The sequence below is a fragment of the Trachypithecus francoisi genome, unplaced genomic scaffold (assembly GCF_009764315.1).
Source record: "Trachypithecus francoisi isolate TF-2019V2 unplaced genomic scaffold, Tfra_2.0 Lachesis_group8, whole genome shotgun sequence".
Classification (NCBI taxonomy): domain Eukaryota; kingdom Metazoa; phylum Chordata; class Mammalia; order Primates; family Cercopithecidae; genus Trachypithecus; species Trachypithecus francoisi.
The window spans coordinates 5,570,620-5,593,883 of record NW_022681473.1 but is presented as its reverse complement, the minus strand read 5'-3'; the positions used below and the strand labels follow the sequence as shown (position 1 = coordinate 5,593,883).

The 23,264-nt window shown below is 47.9% G+C and overlaps 1 protein-coding gene across 2 annotated transcripts in view; it reads left to right on the top strand.

Moving 5' to 3' along the window:
• Nucleotides 1-23,264, top strand: part of IGHMBP2 (immunoglobulin mu DNA binding protein 2) — a 38,579-nt gene that overhangs the window by 451 nt on the left and 14,864 nt on the right. For both annotated transcript variants that reach the window (XR_004436208.1, XM_033207809.1), the window contains exons 2-7: nt 1,740-1,909; nt 5,798-5,990; nt 6,188-6,285; nt 8,313-8,476; nt 12,699-12,899; nt 15,869-16,016. Coding sequence is in view for 1 of the 2 variants with exons in the window: in XM_033207809.1 (XP_033063700.1) it covers nt 1,740-1,909; nt 5,798-5,990; nt 6,188-6,285; nt 8,313-8,476; nt 12,699-12,899; nt 15,869-16,016 (974 nt within the window). In the remaining variant the exon portion in view is untranslated. The remainder of the gene's footprint in view (nt 1-1,739; nt 1,910-5,797; nt 5,991-6,187; nt 6,286-8,312; nt 8,477-12,698; nt 12,900-15,868; nt 16,017-23,264) is intronic.

Below are 23,264 nucleotides of genomic sequence, written 5' to 3'. Positions count from 1 at the left end.
CCCTAAGCTAACACTCCTGGGCCCTGGCCCCGACCCCAGTTCCACCTGCAGCGGGTTAGCGGCCCTTTCCCTTATTCATTCAGTCAACATGGTTTGCACCCCTTCTGGGCCAGGCCCCGGCAGCATGAGTCAGGTGCACTGGCTGCCCCCAGTCCGGCCAACGGCGGGCTGGGCATGAGCACAGTCCCTTCCCCTCCAGCGCGTCCAGGGCCGGCTGCGTGCGTGTGGTGGGGAAAGAGCCTGGAGGAGGAACCCTTCCCTGGGGAGGGTCAAGGTGGATTCAGGAGGAGGTGGGGCCTGAAGGAAAATTGGAGTTAAGCCGGTGGATGCGGGGTGGGGTGGGGAGCCAAGTGAGAGCCGGGCTTGTTTCCGAATGGGACTATTTATTTGTCCAAAACAATCAGAGTTAACATTTATATACTTTCCATGCGTTAATTCCTTCACACGTTATTCCATGCCAACCCTACAATGTAGATTTTTTATTTTTTAGACAGTCTCGCTCTGTCGCCCAGGCTGGAGTGCAGTGGCACAGTCTCGGCTCACTGCAGCCTCCACCTCCCGGGTTCAAGCGATTCTCCTGCCCCAGCCTCCTGAGTAGCTGAGACTACAGGCACGCACCACCACGCCCGGCTAATTTTTTTGTATTTTTAGTAGAGTCGGATTTCACCATGTTGGCCAGGATGGTCTTGATCTCCTGACCTCGTGGTCTGCCCAGCTTGGCCTCCCAAAGTGTTGGGATTACGGGTGCTAGCCACCGTGCTCCGCCACAGCGTAGGTTTCTATTGCTATCATTTTCCATTTAAGGAGATGGAGACAGAGAGGGGTTAAGTAACTTGCCCCAGGGTCACACACTATAGCCCGATTTGCTGTCAGGCAGTCTGCTTCCAGAGTTTGCAGTCAGCCATCCGTCGGCAGGATTTGTCTGAGATGCTTTTGATCATGGCAATAGAGAAGTTTTGCAGTTATGTTGACTTTATTAGAATCCCAGGGGCTTCATTTATGGCTGTGTGACTTTGCGGGTTCTTTCTCTGAGCCTTAACTTAGTTCAACTGTGAAAATGGGATGATTCCCACCTCACAGCCTTGCTCTGAGAAGGAAACGATCCCTTGTCAGTCAGGTGCTCAGCACGGTGTCAAGGACAGAGTCAGCCCCCATGGCAGTGGCTCTTTCTGAGCATGCTGAGCAGACTGGCAGGGCGAGCCTGGGAAGGGCCTGGCTAAGGAGCTAGCCTTCTGTTCTGTGTGTGGAGAATGGGCCATCAGCGGGGTCAAGCAGGTGAGGGAGGCGAGTAGATTTGCATTTTAGGAGGATCTCGTGGGTCCCCTGCTTTTGATTGGACCTGGAGAGGCCAAAGGTAAGGTAGTTGAGAGGTTCCGTTTAGTCCAGGTGAGCAGTGATGTGAATTTGAACCAGGGCTGTGGCGGCCAGGATGAGAGGCAGAGAGGTCCAGGTAGCAATGGGAGGGGCCTGATAGGACTTAGTGACAGATGGGAGTAGAGAGGGGAATGCTGATTGAAGGATCTGTCTCAGGTAACTGGGAGAAGGGTTGTGGCATTAACTACCCTAGGGGGATGTAGGAGGAACGGGATTGGGAGTGGGGCAGATTCAGAGTTCCACTGGGACATATCTAGTGCCCGTGAGTAGATCTTTTTCTATGTTTCTTTCCCTTTTACTTTTTCAGGTGGGTGGAAGTAGAAATTGGTAAAAATCCTGAAGCATCAATACCGGGTGTCTTCCAGGTCCTGGCAGGAGAACATCTCTCTGAAAGAGCTCCAGAGCCGAGGCGTGTGTTTGCTGAAGCTACAGGTATCCAGCCAGCGCACTGGGCTGTATGGACGGCTGCTGGTCACCTTTGAGCCCAGGCGATGCGGGTCTGTGGCAGCTCTTCCCAGTAACAGCTTTACTTCTGGTGTGTGCGTATTGACCTAGACAGACATTGAAATTTACTGGCATTCAGACCACGAATTGTACCCTCATAAAGACTGAATTGCAATGCCCAGTTGGAGAACAAAGCATTGCAACGAAGAGCTCTTAATCAGAAATCCAACAATTGATGTGGGTTTTAGTTGTCTAGATCAGCATTGTCCAAAACGGTAGCCATTAGCCATACGTGGTCACCAAATGTTTGAAGTGTGGCTCGTGATTGCTGTAGATACAGAATACACACCAGATTTGGAAGATTATGTTAAAAAACAATTGGGATTATCTTGAGTAGTTTTTCTGAATACTGATTATATGCTGAAATAATAGTTTTCGTATATTGGGTTAAATAAAATATATTGTTATTAAAATAATTTACCCATTTCTGTCTTTTTTTTTTTTTCTTTTGAGACAGAGTTTCGCTCTTGCTGCCCAGTCTGGAGTGCAGTGGCGTGATCTCAGCTCACTGCAACCACCGTCTCCCAGGTTCAAGTGATTCTCCTGCCTCAGCCTCCCGAATAGCTGGGATTAGAGGCACGCGCCACCTCGCCTGGCTAATTTTGTATTTTTAGTAGAGACGGGGTTTCTCCATGTTGGGTCAGGCTACTCTCGAACTCCCAACCTCAGGTGATCCACCTGCCTTGGCCTCCCAAAGTGCTGGGATTATAGGCGTGAGCCACTGCACCCAGCCTCCTTAAAATTTTTTAATATGGCTACTAGAAAAGTTAAAACTACACGTGACTGGGTGCCTGTAATCCTAGCACTCTGGGAGGCCGAGGTGGGTGGATCGCTTGATCTCAGGAGTTCAAGACCAGTCTGGGTAACATGACAAAACCCCCTCTCTGCAAAAAATAGAAAAATTAGGCAGACGTGGTGGTGTGCGCCTGTAGTCCCTGCTACTTGACGGGCTGAGGCAGGAGGATCGCTTGAACCTGGGAGGTTGAGGCTGCAGTGAGCTGAGATCCCGCCACAGCACTCTAGCTTGGAGGCAAAGCGAGACCCTGTCTCAAAACAGAACAAAACAAACAACAAAAACAAGAAAAAACGACATGTGCCTCTCGTTATATTTCCATGTAATGGGCAGCCTCGATCCAGCTGGTAAACATGCAGTATGTGTACTTCTGTATTCCCAGCCCTTTCTTGTGCCAAGCATGCTTTGGCTAAACTTGTGCCAGCCTGGTTGGAAAGGAGGGGCAGTTAGAAGAAGCTTCTTAACCGTCCCCCTGGGATGCTTGTGTTAGCCAACCCCAGCCCTGGAAGCCTGGAGGAAGCAGCAATGCCAGGGCTGTGCTTGTTACTATGAACGTGTCTCGGCCGGGCGCGGTGGCTCAAGCCTGTCATCCCAGCACTTTGGGAGGCCGAGACGGGCGGATCACGAGGTCAGGAGATCGAGACCATCCTGGCGAACACGGTGAAACCCCGTCTCTACTAAAAATACAAAAACTAGCCGGGCGAGGTGGCGGGCGCCTGTAGTCCCAGCTACTCGGGAGGCTGAGGCAGGAGAATGGCGGGAACCCGGGAGGTGGAGCTTGCAGTGAGCTGAGATCCGGCCACTGCACTCCAGCCCGGGTGACAGAGCAAGACTCCGCCTCAAAAAAAAAAAAAAAAAGAAAGTGTCTCTGCCTTGTTTTGGTGGTGACAGAGTTTTAAATTTTGTATTTTGATTCCTTAGACTTTTGCCCAACAATTACTGGAATACCGACTGGATTTAGAGATGAGATGAGGGTATTGAGAGAGAAGAGGGCCAGGAGGGGAACCTGCAGATTGGAGTCAGACCTGAGCAGAGTTTGAGCTTTTCTTTTCTTTCTTTTTTTTTTTTTTGAGACAGAGTCTCACTCTGTCACCCAGGCCGGAGTGCAGTTGTGCAATCTTGGCTCACTGCAACCTCCACCTCCTGGATGCAAGTGATTCTCCTGCATCAGCCACCCAAGTAGCTGGGACTACAGGCGCCTGCCACCACGCCCGGCTAATTTTTGTATTTTTTTAGTAGAGACAGGGTTTCACCATATTGGCCAGGCTGATCTGGAACTCCTGACCTTGTGATCTGCCCGCCTTGGCCTCCCAAAGTGCTGGGATTACAGGTGTGAGCCACTGCGCCCGGCCGAGTTTGAGATCTTACGCTTGCTTACTTGTTATGTGACCTAGAGTTAGTTATTCACCCTCCAAAGACTGGGAGCAGCAGTACCTTGTAGCTTTGCCATCAGGATTGAAGTTGCGTGCAGGTGGTTTGAAAACTCTGAAATGCAAAGGTAAAAATGTGTATTTATTCAATAAGTGTGGAGTGCATGACCTAAGAGGTTAATAATAGTTCATAAACAGTAAGTCAGAAGAAGCAGCGTTTATACAGAAAAGTAGCAAGCTGAAATTTTGGTTGTTGATAAAGCTGTTGATCAGATTTAGGTAGAGTGGTTATCTGTTCCTTTTCTGAGGAGCAGTCTTAAGTCTCAGTAGCTCAGAAATAGACATCCGGAAATGTGGGGTTCTATATAAGACGGCCTGTGGAAAAGTTGCAGTAGGGATGGGATCCTCTGTCTGGGCCCGTAGTGGCCCCTGTGGCACAGAGCCTCTGTCCCGCAAGCTTGTTGCCACCTACTCTTTGTGAAGTTAGGAAAGGAAACATGATTCGAAGTACAGATGAAACTCAGTCTCTAGATTTCAGACATGGGGAATACATGGAGTGTAAACGGGTGTGGGTGACCCGTGCTTTTGTCTCGGAGTGGATTCTGTTTCAGTTCTTACTGCCTATGTTCTGAGTAATGAAAATCTGAGTCAAGGTGGCTTAAGCAAGAAGGGAATGCATCAGTTGTTGTAACTTGAAGGCTGACTTTGGGACCCAGAGGAGCGTGCCAGGACTTAGTTTCTTTCCATTTCTTGATTCTGCCGTCTTCTGAGTTTTTGGGTTTTTTTGGTTTTTTCCTTCTTAGACTCCAAGTCTTGCTCTGCTGCTCAGGCTGAGTGCAGTGGCGCAGTCTTGACTCACTGCAGCCTTGAACTCCCGGGCTCAAGTGATCCTCCTGCCTCAGTGTCCTGAGTAGCTGGGATTACAGGTGGGAGCCTCTGTGCCTGGCTTGGGTTGATTTTTGTCTCAGGTGCCTCGTGGTACCAGTTCTAGCCCCTAATCCTCTCAGGTCTCCGGTCTCGCTGGAGAGACTGAGTGTCTCTATCCAGATGGCCAAGCACAAGTCTCAATCAATCTCAGGCCTCTGACTTGGCCACATGCCCATCCCTGAAGCAGTCACTGTGGCCAGGGGGCATGTGAAGCACTGAATGGCTGAAGCGTGGATCAGGGGAAACCCCCTGACTCACCTGACAGATGAGAGACACAAGACACTTGTCATAGACAGCAGGAAGAGCTGTGCTGCGTGGCCATTTTTGCCTGGAATGTTCTTTTCCAGATGTGCTTGTGGCCCTTGCTTCTTTCCACGTCCACCCTGCTCCCCACAGAGGCCCTTCCTGCACAATCTTTCTGGAATAGTGTCGTCATCCCTCTCCATCCCCTTCCTGTGCTTTATTTTTCCTTAGAGCACTTAGTGCCGATCTAGATAGCTATGTTTGTTCTTTCTCTCCTCCCTGACATGAGGGCAGGGACTGTCCTTACTCGTAGCACTGACCAGAGCCAAAACAGTGCTTGGTACACAGTAGGCACTTTAAATATTTTCCTGAGTGTCTTGCTTGGTTTGAATAGTTCATTGATCTCAAGTCAAGTTTCTTGTATGATTTCGGTGTTAAACTTTTTTTTTTTTTTAACTGTTACTGATTGCATTTACTAAAGAAAGTAACAAAGATAAAATATTTGAAGTATGCTGGATTTTATTACATAAAATGGTATTGAACCTTTCCCCAGTGTCTTGCCTAACGGAGTCTTTGTGTTTCGCAGGTGATATAGTGGGTCTGTATGATGCTGCTAATGAGGGCAGTCAGCTGGCCACCGGGATCCTGACCCGGGTCACCCAGAAGTCGGTCACGGTGGCCTTTGATGAGTCCCACGATTTCCAGTTGAGCTTGGACCGAGATAATTCCTACAGACTGTTGAAACTTGCCAATGATGTCACTTACAGGCGACTGAAAAAGTAAGTGGATGTGACTGGAAATCCTAAGTACCATCTTCCTTCAACATAGCTAACTCATTCCTACCATGCCTGTCGCACAAAAGAGAGCGACAGGTCCTGGTGTGGGTGTGGCCCTCTTGTGAGTTGGCAGCACCTTTGGGGCAGAGGCTCAGCCACTGAATTGATGGTGTTCTAATTTTCGTTTTCTCCCTCGGCAGAGCTCTGATTGCTCTAAAGAAGTATCATTCTGGCCCAGCCTCCTCACTCATAGAAGTGCTCTTTGGCAGATCTGCTCCCAGTCCTGCCAGTGAAATACGTAAGAACTTTTGAGTTTTCTTTTTTGGTTGAAATCACTACCGAAAGTATAGAGAACAGTGCAACCTTGGCCCGTTTTAATAAGAGTTTGAGAAAGTATGACTAGAAGAAATCTCCCTGAACATCTTTGTAGAAATGTCTGGGAAGGCCTTGTATGAACTGGGCTGTCCTCCTCGTACTCAGCCCTAATGAAGTAACTCATTCCATTGAGGTTTTTTGTTTATTTATTTTTATTTTTTAGAGATGAAGGCTTGCTCTGTCACCCAGAGTGGAGTGCAGTGTTGCGATCTTGGCTCACTGCAACCTCCACCTCCCAGGTTCAAGTGACTCTCCTGCCTCAGCCTCCCAAGTACTTGGGAGTACAGGCGCCCACCATCATGCCTGGCTAATTTTTGTATTTTTAGTAGAGGTGAGGTTTCACCATGTTGGTCAGGCTGGTCTTGAACTCCTGACCTCAGGTGATCTACCCGCCTTGGCCTCCCAAAGTGCTGGGATTACAGGTGTGAGCCACCGTGCCCGGTCTGTGCACTTTTTATGTCCTTCGCTGTTCTTGGAGAATGTCATTTTTGAGAGGAGTTGATTGTCCCATCCAGTTACTGCCCATGATTTGGCAGATTTAATGGGAGTATTGGACTTGGCCCGTTTGTAAAGCAGTGGCTTTGGCCAAGCCTCAGGCAAGGGTTTCCCCACAGCTATTTTCTATCATACTGTGCTAGGCAAGCCAGTGTTGTGTTAGCTTCAAACACGCAGGACTACTTCTAGCGCTCTTTCAGTGTGCAGTCCCTCAAGATGTCTTATTTTGTAAATACTCATTTTCTTTCTGCATTTTCCTTTGGAAATTCTAAATGCACTCCCATTTCAATAACGCTTTCTTTCTATGAAATATTTACTGAAGGGCTCCTTTGCGTCAGAAACTGAATTAGAAATGTATGTACTGTGTCTTAGGGACTCTGGAATATCCTGGCTATAGCGTGGGAACATGGGGTTCGATGGCCTGTTACTAGCTCCACACCCTGCCGTCTTCCATGTTGGCTTCAGTCTCACAAGTCAGGGTCAGCAAACACCCTCTGCTTCTGAGCTGCTCCTCATCCAGTAGGTGTCTCTGTGTGGTGGGCACCATGTAGCAAATGCCGTGGCTGCAGGGCTGAGCACAACAGCACCTGCTCTCAAGAGCACAGCATAAGAAGCAGGTCTTGGTCGGGCGCGGTGGCTCACGCCTGTAATCCCAGCATTCTGGGAGGCTGAGGTGGGTGGATCATGAGGTCAGGAGATCGAGACCATCCTGGCTAACACGGTGAAACCCTGTCACTACTGACAATACAAAAAATCAGCTGGGCGTGGTGGCACTCACCTGTAGTCTCAGCCACTCGGGAGGCTGAGGCAGGAGAATCGCTTGAACCCGGCAGGCGGAGCTTGCAGTGAGCTGAGATCTTGCCATAGCACTCCAGCCTGGGCGACAGAGCGAGACTCCGTCTCAAAAAAAAAAAAAAAGCAGGTTTTTAGTCTTGGTTGTGGAAGATTCAGAATAGAAACACGATCCTAGAATTTGTTCATCATTTTTTTTTGTCATTTGTCTCTTTATCATTTTATGGGCACTTAAAAGAGGGACAATATGTTAGAAACGAATGTGCTCTAGGAAACATTTCCTTCATTCCTGTTAGTTTAGAGCAGGGGTTGGCAAACTTTTCCCATAAAGGGATGGATTGTGAATGTTTAGACTTTGTGGGCCATGTCATAGCAGCAGCCAGCTGTAGATGGTATGTAAATGAATGGGCGTGGCTGTGCTCCAGTGAAACAGACCAAAACAGGCAGCCGACTGGATGTGGCCCACAGTTTGCCGATCCCTGTTCAAGGAGAAACCTTGTGAAAATAAAGCGGACTTAATTTGGTGTTGATTGGATTGCCCCTGGGGAGGTCCAGTACGTTCCTGACAGGCATCACTCATCCCTGGAGGTGCTCACTCTGTGAGGAGGAGCGTTCACAGAGCTCCCCAGAGCCCCTGAGTCTCACACTGCTCGCCTTCCACAGACCCGCTGACTTTCTTCAACACCTGCTTGGACGCCTCCCAGAAAGAAGCGGTTTCATTTGCGCTGTCGCAGAAAGAACTTGCCATCATCCACGGACCTCCTGGCACTGGGAAAACCACGACTGTGGTTGAGATAATTCTTCAAGCTGTGAAACAAGGCTTAAAGGTGGGCAGTGCACGCCACTTCCCTGTCAGAGCTCGTCAGCTCCTGGTCTGTTGTGTTCCGTGAGTGCTCAGCGGCCTTCCGGCCTCAGTTCTAGTGGGACGGGTCGGGAACATTACTGAGCATTTATTGATGGAGCGTTGGCCTGGCCCTGTTTGGTTTCCAGCAGCCCCGTGAGTCTTGGGGAGCACGCGCAGGCACCGCAGCCTGGGTTGTTGAGAAAGGCTCCTGGAGCCCTCTGAGGCGTGGCAGCCTTAGTGTCGGCCAGGCCCTGGCCCGGGGTTTATTTGCTCACCATGCTTGCTGTGCTCACACTCCTCCGTGTGCAGGCCCGTGCAGGGGCCTGGAGTTGGCCCAGTCTGTGCCCGTGAGGAACTCAGCGTCTGGTTGAGGTGTTAACGGCTAATCAGATCGTCTGGTTAATGGATATGATGCACATGTCCAGTGCACAGGTGACTGATTTTCTGAGATGTGGAATATAATACTGTACATTATTATTCACTTACATTTTAATTTATTTTTATTTTTTTTTTTTTTGAGACAGAGTCTCACTCTGTCACCCAGGCTGGAGTGTGGAGTGCAGTGTCAGGATCTTGGCTCCCTGCAACCTCCACCTTCCGGGTTCAAGTGATTCTCCTACCTCAGCCTCCTGAGTAGCTGGGATTATAGGTGCGCGCCACCATGCCTGGCTAATTTTTGTATTTTTAGTAGAGATGGAGTTTCACCACCTTGGCCAGTCTGGTCTCAAATTCCTGACTTCAGGTGATCTGCCTGCCTCGGCCTCCCGAAGTGCTGCGATTACAGGCGTGAGCCGCCGTACCCGGCCCGGTTACATTTTTAACAACTGAGAAAGGATCTTTTATCATCATCTGCCTCAGCTTGTGTCATTATGGATCTTGGCACATGGAGAGCTTTTTGAAAAACCTTTCTGGTTTATAAAAATGTTGGATGATGATGAGAATTGGAATAATGGCCAGTTTTGTAGGTGGACGTTCACTGGGTGCCACCTACCACCAGGCATCCTTCTGAGCACCCTTTTAATCCTCACGGAAACCTTGTGCCAAGGCAGGTGGTTAGTGGCCCCAATCTGTAGACGAGGAGGCCGGGCACGGTGGCTCATGCCTGTATTCTCAGCACTTTGGGAGGCCGAGGCGGGTGGGACACCTGAGGTCAGGAGTTCAAGACCAGCCTCACTAACATGGTGAAACCCCCTCTCTACTAAAAATACAAAATAATTAGCTGGGCGTGGTGGCAGTCACCTGTAATCCCAGCTACTCAGGAGGCTGAGACCGGAGAATCTCTTGAACCCAGGGAGGCGGAGGTTGCAGTGAGCCGAGATCACACCATTGTACTCCAGCCTGGGCAGCAAGAGCGAAACTCCATCTCCAAAAAAAAAAAAAAGATGAGGAAACTGAGAAACAAGGTCAAGTGCCCAGCACTCAAAGTGGCAGAGCCAGCGGTAGAACTTGGGCAGAGCTGCAGAGAAGCCTGCCACTTGGTTAAAAGATTATGTCCAACGGGCCGGGCCGGGTGCAGTGGCTCACGCCTGTAATCCCAGCACTTTGGGAGGCCGAGGCGGGCGGATCACAAGGTCAGGAGATCGAGACCATCTTGGCTAACACTGTGAAACCCCGTCTCTACTAAAAATACAAAAAATTAGCTGGGCGTGGTGGCGGGCGCCTGTAGTCCCAGCTACTCGGGAGGCTGAGGCAGGAGAATGGCATGAACCTGGGAGGCTGAGCTTGCAGTGAGCCGAGATCCGGCCACTGCACTCCAGCCTGGGCGACAGAGCGAGACTCCATCTCCAAAAAAAAAAAAAAAAAAAAAAAAAGATTATGTCCAGTGGTTTTCCTATGAGTGAGTGTCTTTGCACATGTTTGAAAACTGGTAAGAAAAGATGACTTATTGGAAGGGAACAGATTGATGGTTTTAATTGGGTGCTGACTATTCACTAAAAGTGAGCCAAGACACACTATGTGCTTGCTTCTATGGAGATGTGCCTTGGGAGGTGATGCCAGGCGTAGGGAGTGGGTGTCTGAGCCTCCTTCCTGAGCTGCTGTTTGTCTTGAGCTCAAGGGTCTGTAGGGACTCTCTGCCTCCTCTGCTGGTTACCACCTACTCTTTTTCCCCCCCCGCAGAGGTGGGGGGTCTCACTATGTTGTCGAGAGTGGTCTTGAACTCCTGACCTCACGCCTTGGCCTCCCAAAGTGCTGGGATTACAGGCACGAGCCACCGCACCTGGCCAGCATCTCACTTTTAATAGTGGAGCTGGGGCCACGTGCGGTGGCTCATGTCTGTTATCCTAGCACTTTGGGAGGCCGAGGCGGGCGGATCACAGGTCAGGAGATCGAGACCATCTTGGCTAACACTGTGAAACCCCGTCTCTACTAAAAATACAAAAAATTAGCTGGGCGTGGTGGCGGGCGCCTGTAGTCCCAGCTACTCGGGAGGCTGAGGCAGGAGAATGGCATGAACCTGGGAGGCTGAGCTTGCAGTGAGCCGAGATCCGGCCACTGCACTCCAGCCTGGGCGACAGAGCGAGACTCCATCTCCAAAAAAAAAAAAAAAAAAAAAAAAAGATTATGTCCAGTGGTTTTCCTATGAGTGAGTGTCTTTGCACATGTTTGAAAACTGGTAAGAAAAGATGACTTATTGGAAGGGAACAGATTGATGGTTTTAATTGGGTGCTGACTATTCACTAAAAGTGAGCCAAGACACACTATGTGCTTGCTTCTATGGAGATGTGCCTTGGGAGGTGATGCCAGGCGTAGGGAGTGGGTGTCTGAGCCTCCTTCCTGAGCTGCTGTTTGTCTTGAGCTCAAGGGTCTGTAGGGACTCTCTGCCTCCTCTGCTGGTTACCACCTACTCTTTTTCCCCCCCCGCAGAGGTGGGGGGTCTCACTATGTTGTCGAGAGTGGTCTTGAACTCCTGACCTCACGCCTTGGCCTCCCAAAGTGCTGGGATTACAGGCACGAGCCACCGCACCTGGCCAGCATCTCACTTTTAATAGTGGAGCTGGGGCCAGGTGCGGTGGCTCATGTCTGTTATCCTAGCACTTTGGGAGGCCAAGGTGGGAGGATCACTTGAAGCCAGGAGTTTGAGGTCAGCCTGGGCAACATAGCAAGACCCATTCTCTACAAAAAATATTAAAAATTAGCTGGGCATGGTGATACATGCCTACAGTCTTAGCTACTTGGGCGGCTGAGCCAGGAAGATAGCTTGAGCCCAGGAAGTCACGAAACACCAGGAGCGTGGTCTAGGTCTTGCTGCTCGCCACACAGAAAGCCAGTTACTGAGGATGAGTATTGCCAAGGAAGAGGCTTTAATCAGATGGTGCAGCCGAGGAGATGGTAACCTATCCTCAAACTCATCTCCCTGAGGGACTAAAACTAGGGGTTTATATAGCAGGGAAGAAATGTAGCAATGTGTAAAAAACAGGAACTAGGGAGGGCAAGGGCGCACCTGTAGTGGTCTGGTGATTTTCAGGTCTTTGATACTTTTTTGAGAGGCCTAAATGTCCTTTTCTGAGGAAGGAACTCACATAAATAAGTTTGAAGCTTTAACAGCAGATGGTCAATTTCACTTGATCCAAAAACAACTGTCTGGGACTCTTGAGCCGATTTCTCCATGATCCTGCCACTGCACTCCAGCCTGGGCCATACAGCAAGACCTTGTCTCAAAAAAAAAAAAAAAAAAAAAAAGAAAAGAAAAAAGAAAGAAAGAAAGAAAAATATAGTGGAGGTTCAGGAGACAACTCTGAGTCCATTTGAAACGGGAAGTTCCCTTGTCCCCCTCGCAGGCCGTGTGATGGGGAGTGGCTCGCTTCTTCAGTGCTCCGCTGCTCAGACCTCTGGGGAAGCATACAGACAGGCAGGCTGTGGGGCTCTGACCTCATGGCAGTGTCTGGGGTGGATGTTTACAGCTCTGTGTGTTACAGGGTGCTCTCTCAGTTTGCCGTCTGTGGGCGGCTTATGTTAACCAGCTCAATTAGATCCCCTTCCTTTTCACAAGGACAGAGGGCTTTCTGTATCCTGGGTTCTTGCCTTGGCGTTCCGGAAGAATCAGATCACACGTGGGTTTGGAAAATGAGTGCAAGGTTTGATTGAGTGCACGTGTGTGCCTGCCCTGCCCTTCTCTCTCCCTTTAAGGCTTTTTGTTGTTTTAGTGTCAATGTCAGTGGTTTAATTACAAAGTAAATGACCAAATCCTAACTTGCGGTTCCCAGGTTCTGTGCTGCGCCCCCTCCAACATCGCCGTGGACAATCTGGTGGAGCGCCTAGCTCTGTGTAAGCAGCGGATCCTGCGCCTGGGGCACCCCGCCCGCCTCCTGGAGTCCATTCAGCAGCACTCCCTGGATGCGGTTGTAGCGCGGAGCGACAGCGCCCAGATTGTTGCCGACATCAGGAAGGACATCGACCAGGTCTTTGTAGGTGTCATGGCCAGGGTCTGCGTGAGGCGTGGGCTTCTGATCCGCAGTCTTTTGAAGGAGCAGATTTATCTACATTCCTCTTGCTCTTCTCTTGCTTCCGTCGATTCCTTTAATAATTTAAAAAATGGGGCTGCCTTTTTTGTTTTTTTTTTGAGACGGAGTTTTGCTCTCATTGCCCAGGCTGGAGTGCAGTGGTATAATCTCGGCTCACTGCAACCTCCGCCTCCTGGGTTCAAGCGATTCTCCTGCCTCAGCCTCCCGAGTAGCTGGGACTACAGGTGCGTGTCACCATGCCTGGCTAATTTTTCTATTTTTAGTTGAGATGGGGTTTCATCATATTGGTCATGCTGGTCTTGAACTCCTGATCTCAGGTGATCTGCCCGCCTTGGCCTCTCAAAGTGCTGGGATTACAGGTGTGAGCCACCACACCTGACCTTTTTTTTTTTTTTGAGATGGAGTCTCGCTCTGTCACCCAGGCTAGAGTGCAGTGGCGCTGTCTTGGCTCACTGCAGCCTCTGCCTCCTGGGTTCACCTCACCCTCTCAAGTAGCTGGGACCACAGGCATGTGCCACCACACCTAGCTAATTTTTTAATTTTTAGTAGAGACGGGGTTTCGCCATGTGGGCCAGGCTGGTCTCGAACTCCTGACCTTAAGTGATCCACTCGCCTCAGCCTCACAAAGTGCTGGATAACAGGTGTGAACCACTTTACCTGGCCAGGGCTGCCTATTTTTGATAGAGAATTATACTTAGCATTTAACAGAGACTCAGCTGTCTTCAGAGCACTTGGTTAGTAGGTGTGAGGAATTGTAAATAAAACATTTTCCAGCTGGATGCAGTGTCTTACGCCTGCAATCCCAGCACTTTGGGAGGCCAAGGTAGGCAGATCAGTTGAGGGTAGGAGTTCCAGACCAGCCTGGCCCACATGGTGAAACCTCATCTCTACTAAAAATACAAAAAATAGCTGAGCATGGTGGCGGGCACCTGTAATCCCAGCTACTTGGGAGGCTGAGGCAGGACAATCTCTTGAACCTGGGAGGTGGAGGTTGCAGTGAGCCATGGTCACTCCACTGCACTGCAGCCTCAGTGATAGAGCAAGACTCCATCTCAAAAAAAAAAAAAACAAGCAAACATTTTCCTGGGTGTCTTTCTGTCTGGTCCTGTTATCTTTCTAGTAGTGGCAATGGGAGAAACATAGCTTGAAAATAAACATTGAAAAAACTGGCATCCTTCTAGTGCTTTCCGTCCATTTCACCTTTCACCTTCTCCTTGTGAAAGAGGATGCCAGTCGACTGGAGAAGTAGGGCGGTGGTGGGTTCATTCCGTTTGAGAGGGCCTTTTCCTCCCAGCCCAACACTTTTAAGCTCTTTGGTTCTCCCGTGTACACTTTGCTGTAGTATCTGTGCTCATGTCCTGTCCTGTGTGCTCACTGTCAGCACCTGCACCCCTCGATATCCTAGCCACGGAGGAGTGATGGCAGCAGGCAGGCTGCCGGGAGCCAGTCTTTGCACTAATGTCTGTGCTCACTTCTTGTCCTGTGTGCTCACTGTCAGCACCTGCACCCCTCAGTATCCTAGCCCTGGAGGAGTGGCGGCAGCAGGGAGGGTCCTGGGAGCCAGTGTTTGCTATGGGCCTGTGGCGTCGAGGCTGCCTGGGTGGCAGCGTGGGGATGGGCCACCTACTGGGAGGTGGAGGAAGGATAGATGCATGTCACGCAGGTTTGAGATGGCGGAGGAATATGTGTGATGTTGTTTGCTCATCACAAATGTAGGTGATTTCATTTCCTGATGAAATTGGTGCTTTTGGGGATTTTCTTTCTCTGTAAATTATGCACAATAAAACACCTTCTATCACCCCTGCTAAAATTCCATCCCCTAAAGTAGAAATCACAAATAAGGAAAGGTTACTTTTTTTTTTTTTTTAAGACAGAATCTTGCTCTGTCACCCAGGCTGGAGTGCAGTGGCATGATCTCGGCTCACTGCAACTTCCGCCTCCTGAGTTCAAGCAATTTTCCTGCCTCAGCCTCCCGAGTAGCTGGGACTACAGGCATGCACCACCATGCCTGGCTAATTTTTTGTATTTTTAGTAGAGACGGGGTTTCGCTATGTTAACCAGGATGGTCTCGATCTCCTGACCTCGTGATCCGCCTGCCTCAGCCTCCCAAAATGCTGGGATTACAGGCATGAGCCACCACGTCCAGCCAGTTCCATCTTTTTGAGATATTAAAGTGAGGTTTTGATTATGGGTTGAAAAATTTTTTTAATCTCTTGAAAAATGTAGAATAATATGTGAAGGGCCGGGCGCGGTGGCTTAAGCCTGTAATCCCAGCACTTTGGGAGGCCGAGATGGGTGATCACGAGGTCAGGAGATCAAGACCATCCTGGCTAACATGGTGAAACCCCATCTCTACTAAAAAATGCAAAAAACTCCCTGGGCGAGGCGGCGGGCACCTGTAGTCCCAGCTACTCGGGAGGCTGAGGCAGGAGAAGGGTGTGAACCCAGGAGGCGGAGCTTGCAGTGAGCTGAGATCCGGCCACTGCACTCCAGCCCGGGCGACAGAGTGAGACTCCATCTCAAAAAAAAAAAAAAGGAATGATATGTGAAGCTCTTCCATTCATAAGCTCCTACAACCCAAATCCTGAGGTAGGCAGGCACTGTTTCTTCCCCAGGATCAAATGCCTCTGTGCAGGGCAGGGCCGGTCCAATTTTTGGTCTCCTCGGAGTTAAAAACGTGGTCTCTTTCCAGGACTTAAAATGTCCCTTCCTGTGACTTCAAGGCAAGTAAGGATGTAAGGTGCTTAGTTGTGTGCGTGTATCTGTGTCTTTTTCAAGGAAGATTTCTGAGTGTTTTTTAAGGAGCTTATTGAACTAGACCAAATGATGTAAATAGAAGCACTTCATTAATAGAGTTGAAGAAGTACAAAGTTGGATTGAAGTAAGTGTATCTTCTTTGTTTTTCTTTGTAGGTGAAAAACAAAAAGACCCAGGATAAGAGAGAAAAAAGTAATTTTCGAAATGAAGTTAAGCTGTTAAGAAAAGAACTGAAGGGGAGGGAAGAAGCAGCTATACTCGAGAGCCTCACTTCGGCAAATGTGGTCCTTGCAACAAACACAGGTGAGGGGGCGTCTCCATCCTGCCCGTGTGGCCTCGGAAAAGGAGTTGGGGTGTGTTCCCTCTTCTGTTTTCCAAAAGAGTTTGTTTAGAATTGGTATTTCTTTCTTAAAAGTTGGGTAGAGTTCACTAGTGAAGCCCTCCGTACCTGGGATTGTCTTCATAGAGAGGTTTTGAACTACAATTCAACTTCTTCAATAGGTAAAGGGCTGTTCAGGTTCTCTTCTTCCATGAGCTTGTAGCTTTCAAGAAGTTTGTCCATTTCATCTAAATTGTTGAATTTAGAGGCATGAAGTGGTTCCTAATATGCCCTTATTCTTTTACTATCTGCAGAATCTGTCATGATATAACCTGTATTATTCCTGATACTGGTTTGTGTGTTCTTTTTTTTCCTGCTCTTGTGGCTGGAGGATTTTTTTTTTTAAATTTAGATTTTATATATACATATATATGTATTTTAAGAGACAAGATCTCTGCCAGGTGCAGTGGCTCACACCTGTAATCCCAGCGCTTTGGGATGCCAACGTGGGTGGATCACCTGAGGTCAGGAGTTTGAGACCTGCCTGGCCAACATGGCAAAACCCCGTCTCTACTAAAAATACAAAAATTAGCCAGGAGTTGTGGTATGCGCCTGTAATTCCAGCTACTCTGGAGGCTGAGGTAGGAGAATCACTTGAATCCTAGAGGCGGAGGTTGCAGTGAACCAAGATCGCGCCACTGCACTCCAGCCTGGGTGGAGAGCGAGACTCCACCTCAAAAAAATAAAAACCCCAAAACCAAAAAAACAAAGCAAAACTAAAAAAGAGACAGGGTCTCACTATGTTGCCCAGGCTGCTCTCAAACTCCTGGGCTCAAGGGATTCCCCTGCCTCAGCCTCCTAAAGTGCTGGGATTATAGGCGTGACCCACCCCGTCCGGCCTGGCTGGAGGTTTTAATTGATCTTCCCAAAGAACCAGCTTTTGTTTTTTCTCTGTTGTTTTTCTGTTTCATTTATTTCCACATTAATCTTTATTGTTTTCTGTTTTCTTGGGCTTGTTCTTTTTCTTGCTTCCTAATGTAGAAGCTGAGATCATTGATTTGAGACCTTTCTTTTTTTCTGATACGAGCATTTAGCTCCGTAAATGTCTCCCTAGGTACTGCTTTTGTGGCATCCCACAAATTCTGATATGTTGTATTGCATTCATTTCAAAATGCTATCTAATTTGCCTTTTGGTTTTTTAGAAATGTTATATAGTTTCCAAATAGTTGGGAAATTTCTAGACATATTTCAGTTGTCGATCTGCTTTCTCTGTAGGTAATATATAGGTGGGCCTTGCTTTATTACCCAGTTGACAGTGTCTGCTGTTTGTTCTTTGTTACATTTTCCTCCTCTTCTGCTTTCTTTTAATTAATTAATTGAACATTTCTTTTTTTTTTTTAACGTAAGTTCTCACTATGCCCCATAATTAAAGATTTCTTAGGATTTTATTTTTATTTATTTATTTATTTTTAAAAGATGATTTGTAGCAACAAGTTCTTGCTATGTTGCCCAGGCTAGTCTCGGACTCCTGGACTCCGGACTCCTGGACTCCGGACTCCTGGACTCCTCCCACCTTGGCCACCTTGGTGCTGGGATTATAGGCATGAACCGTCATGCCTGGCCTGTTTTTGTTTTTGTTGGCTTGTTAGCTATATATCTTTATTTGATTCTTTTAGTAGTTACTTTAGGCCTTACAGTATGTGTCTTTAAATCATCATAGTCTATTCATATGCCACTTCACATAGAGTATAGGGCTTTATGATTGCAAGCGAACCTTTCTCTCCTGTTAGCATTTATGCTTTTGTCATTTATTTTTCTTATACGTATATTCTAAACCTTACGATACTTGTTTTAATGGTGAGTTATCTTTAAAGAGATTTAAATAATAAGAAGAGTGTCTTGTGTATTTGCCCATGTGGTCACCACTTTTGGTGCTTTGTTTTCTTTTGGTTTAGGTGGTGTATTTCCATGTGGTATCATTTTCCTTCCACCTGAAAGGCGTCCATGGTCATTTCTTTTTTTTTTTTTTTTTTTAGGCGGAGTCTCGCTCTGTCGCCCGGACTGGAGTGCAGTGGCCGGATCTCAGCTCACTGCAAGCTCCGCCTCCCGGGTTTCCGCCATTCTCCTGCCTCAGCCTCCCGAGTAGCTGGGACTACAGGCGCCCGCCACCTCGCCCGGCTAGTTTTTTTTGTATTTTTTAGTAGAGACGGGGTTTCACCGTATTAGCCAGGATGGTCTCGATCTCCTGACCTCGTGATCCGCCCGTCTCGGCCTCCCAAAGTGCTGGGATTACAGGCTTGAGCCACCGCGCCCGGCCCATGGTCATTTCTTGTAGTGTGGGTCAGCCGGTGATGAAGTCTAACAGCTTTTATATGTCTGAAAATAGCTTGATTTCACCTGCAGTTTTGAAAGATATTTTTGCTGGGTGAGAATTCTAGATTAACACTTTTCCTTGCACTATTTTAAAGATGTCGTCCACTGTCATCTGCCTGAGTATTTCTGAAGAGAAATCTGTCATCCTTATCTTTGTGCCTTTGTGTATAATGTGTCTTTTGTCTTCTGTCTGCATTTAAGATTTTTTTCGGCCGGGTGCGGTGGCTCACGCCTGTAATCTCAGCACTTTGGGAGGCCAAGGTGGGTGGATCACCTGAGGTCAGGAGTCCAAGACCGGCCTGGCCCACATGGTGAAACCCTGTCTCTACTAAAAGTATAAAAAAAATTAACCAGGTGTGGTGGCGGGTGCCTGTAATCCCAGATGCTGAGGCAGGAGAATCGCTTGAACCTGGAGGCGAAGATTGCAGTGAGCTCAGATTGCACCACTGCACTCCAGCCTGGATGACAGAGCCAGACTCCGTCTCAAAAAAAGAAAAAAAAGAAAATGATACTTTCTTTTTCACTGGTTTTAAGCAATTTGACTACAATTTGCCCTGGTGCTGTTTGCTTCATGGTTGGTTGGTTTTTTGTTTTTTGTTTTTTTGTTTTTTGAGGCAGAGTCTCACTCTGTTACCCAGGCTGGAGTGCAGTGGTGCTATCTTGGCTCACTGCAACCTCCGCCTCCCAGGTTCAAGTGATTCTCCTGCCTCTCAGCCTCCCGAGTAGCTGGGATTACAGGCGCCTGCCACCATACCTGGCTAATTTTTGTATTTTTAGTAGAGACGGGGTTTCACCATATTGGCCAGGCTGGTCTCAAACTCCTGACCTCATGATCCGCCTGCCTCAGCCTCCTAGAGTAGTGGGATTACAGGCATGAGCCACTGTGCCCGGCCTCATGTTTTTTAAAGTTGTGGTGAGAACACAACATGAGATCTACCCTCTGAAATGTTTAAGTATACAACGTAATATTGTTGACTACAGGCATCGTGTTGTGCAGCGGATCTGTAGAATTTATCTTGCACAGCTGAACCTTTATACCTGCTTATTACTGTGTTTCTGAGTTCACGCGTTTCCTTCTTTCATGCCTAATCTAACATCTGTCCCATCCAGTGTAACTTTCATCTGACATCCAGAAATAAGATTTGAGTCTTTTTATATCTTTGATGTTTTTACTTAATTTTTTAACATTTGGAATACAACTCTAATAACTCTTTTGAATGTTCTAGACTATCATTTCTATCACCTGTGTCATTTTTGGTCTCTTTCAATGAACTGTTCCCCTTGAGTGGTTGTGCTTTCCTACCTTCTTGCCGCCTGCTGGTGTTAGTTTGGATACCGGACATTGGGGATTTTATGTTGTTGCATGCTGAGTATTGAATATTTTTGTATTGCTAAGATTTTTTTTTTTTTTTTTGAGAGAGAGAGTGTCTTGCTCTGTCACCCAGGCTGGAGTGCAGTGGTGCAATCCTGGCTCACTGCAACATCCGCCTCCTGGATTCAAGTGATTCTCTTAACTCAGTCTCTAGAGTAGCTCTGACTACAGGCGCGCACTACCATGCTTGGCTAATTTTTGTGTTTTTAGTAGAAATGGGGTTTCACCATGTTGGCCAGGCTGGTCTCAAACTCCTGACCTCAAGTGATCTGCCTGCTTTGGCCTCCCAAAGTGCTGCGATTGGTGTGAGCCACCACGCCCAGTCTCCTATAATATTCTTGCGCTTGGTTTTAGGAAGCAGTAAATTTACTTGTAAACAGTTTAATCCTTTTGAGTTTTAACTTTTGAGATGTGTTAGGGTCTGGATCAGTGCTTAGTCCCCTGTATCTAGGTAAGACCCTTTGAGCTTTCTCCCCAGTGCACCCTGCATCATGAGATTTTCGAGTTTGACGAATGGGATTAGGTGCTAACTATTCCCAGCCTTGTGTGAGCACTGGGCACTTTTCTCTCATTGTTTTGGATGGTATTTTTCCCAGGCTTGGAGTAGTTTTCTTGTAAGCATGTGCTAATCACAATGCCCAAGGGAGTCTGTCTGCAGCTCTCTAGGGTTTTTTCTCTCTGTGTAGAAGTCTCTTTGGCATTTTGTCCTGGAAACTCTGCCTGCGTTGGTCTCCACAGATTCTCAGCCTTGTCTCCTCAACTCAGGGAGCCTTCTAGGCTCCACCTGGCTGCCCCTTCTCTGTACTCTCTCCTGGAAACTTGAGGCAGAAAACGGGGGCAACTCCAGGGCTCACCTCCTTTGTCTGTCGTCAGTCAGGGGTTACTTTTCTTTGTTACCTGTTGTCTAGTGTCCTGAGGGGTGTGGTTTCCGTTATTTAAAAAAATTTTAAATAGGTGGCCGGGTGGGTGTTATTTGAGATGGGAGAGTAAATGCAGTCCCTGCTCTTCCATCTAGAGCAGAGGTGGAGGACACACACACTCTCTCTCGTAGCTGGGGGGGAGCACTCCTGTTACAGAGCCGCGCGCCTTGTGACTGTTGTGGGAATCTTGTCAGCTGCCCTTTTGGGGTTTAGGAATGTGTTTGTGAGACCTCTGGGTTGTTCCTGTGTGCTCATAGTACCACAAAGGTAGCAACTGAAAACAACCCATGTTTATTATTCTACAGTTTTTCTGGGCGGAGAGCCCAGGCCCGGCTGAACGAGGTGCTCTGCTCAGACTCTCATGAGGCTGCGATCCAGGTGTCAGTGGGGGCTGCAGTCTCATCTGAAACTTGCCTGGAAAGGATCCACCTTCAGGCTCATGTGGTTGTTGGCAGCGTTCAGTTCCCTGTGGGTTCTTGCTGGGTGTTGGCTGGAGGCCGCTCCTAGCTGCCTGCCCCGTAGGCCTTGCCAGCGTGGCTGCTAGCTTCCTAAAAGCCAGCAAGAGACACAGTCTCCTAGCACAGTGGATTATCGTCTTAATGTAAGGTTATCGAGGATGCCACATCTCATCACCTTTGCCCTATTCTGTGGTTTAGAAGCAAGTCCCAGGCCCCACCCATACTCGAGGGGAAGGGATTATGCAAGATGTGAATATCAGTGGCCAGGATCCTGGGGCGTACCTTAAGGCAAGCTTGTCCAGCCGAAGGCCTGCAGGCCACATGCAGCCCAGGATACTTTGAATGTGGCCCAACACAAATTTGTAAACTTTCTTAAAACATTATGAGATTTGTGTGTGTGTGATTTTTTTTTTTTAAAGCTCATCAGCTAGTGTTAATGTTAGCATATTTTATGTGTAGCCCAAGACAATTCTTCTTCTTTTAATATGGCTCTGGGAAGCCAAAAGATTGCATATCCCTGCCTTAGAGTCTGTTTGCTGCAACCTCTCAGCTGGTGGACTGCTCTAAGGAACAGAGTCCAGATTCTTTTTTTTTTTTTTTTTTTTTGAGACAGCGTCTCACTCTGTTACCCAGGCTGGAGAGCAGTGGCACAATCTTGGTTCACTGCAGCTTCTGCCTCTCGGTTTCAAGTGATTCTTGTGCCTCAGCCTCCTGAGAAGCTGGAATTGCAGGCGCATGCCATCATGCCCAGCTAATTTTTTTTTTTTTTTTGTATTTTTTTGTAGAGACAGGATTTCACTACGTTGGCCAGGCTGGTCTCGAACTTCTGACCTCAATGATCTGCCCACCTTGGCCTCCCAAAGTGCTGGGATTACAGGAGTGAGCCACCACACCTGGCTAGGTTCTAATTGGCTTTATAGTTATTGCTTTATCCAGTTGTATTTTAAATCAGACAGGAGAAAAAGAGTCACAAGCAGAAAATACATTTATGGGGTCTTTTATATTTACCCATGTATAGTTTATTTATATATAGTACCCTTTATTTCTTCATGTAGATTTGAGTTACTATCTCCAAAGGACTCGCTTTGGTGTTTCTTGAAGGGCAGGTTTGCTGTGGCAGATTCTCTAAGCTCATCTTTATCTGGACATGTCTTAGTTTCTCCTTCATTTTTGAAGGATAGTCTTGCTGGGTATAGAATTCTTGGTTGACAGTTTTTTCAGCCCTTTGAACGTGTCATTCCGCTGCCTGCACAGTCTCTGATGGGAAAGCAGCTATTGCTCTCATTGGGGTCTCCTTATATGTGACAGGTGGCTACTCTGTTGCTGCTTTCAAGTGTTGTCTTTTGTCTTTTGAGGGGGTGATTACGATGTGTTAGGTGTGGATCTCTGTGAGTAAATTACGTGGAGTTTGTGGAGCTTCTTGGACGTTTAGATTCATGTTTTTCATCAAATTTGGGGAGTTTTCAGCCATCATTTTTTCAGGTATTCTTTCTGCCCTTATTCTACTGTCCCCTCCGTCTAGAACTCCCATTATGAATCCGTTGATTCACTTGATAGTGCCCCACAGGTCTCTGAAGCTCTGTTCATTTTCCTCCATTTTTTTTTTTCTGATCTTCAGGCTGGATCTTCTCAATGGATCTCTCTTCGTGTTTGCTGATCGTTCTGTCCTGTTGAATCCTTCTAGTGAATTTCAGTTATACTTTTCAACTCCAGAATTTCTGTGTGGTACTTTTTTTTTTTTTTTGAGATGGAGTCTCGCTCTGTCACCAGACTGGCGTGCAGTGGCGTGATCTCAGCCCACTGCAACCTCTGCCTCCCAGGTTCAAACAATTCTCCTGCCTCAGCCTCCTGAGTAGCTGGGTCTACAGGCGTGTGCCACCACACCAAGCTAATTTTTATATTTTTAGTGAGATGGGGTTTCACCATGTTGGCCAAGATGGTCTCTATCTCTTGACCTCATGATCTGCCCACCTCAGCCTCCCAAAGTGCTGGGATTACAGGCATGAGCCACCATACTGGCCTCTGTGTGGTACTTCTTAAAAAATTATTTCTGTCTCTTTATTGATGTTTTCTTATTTGGTGAGACAGTATTCTCATACTTTATTTCTT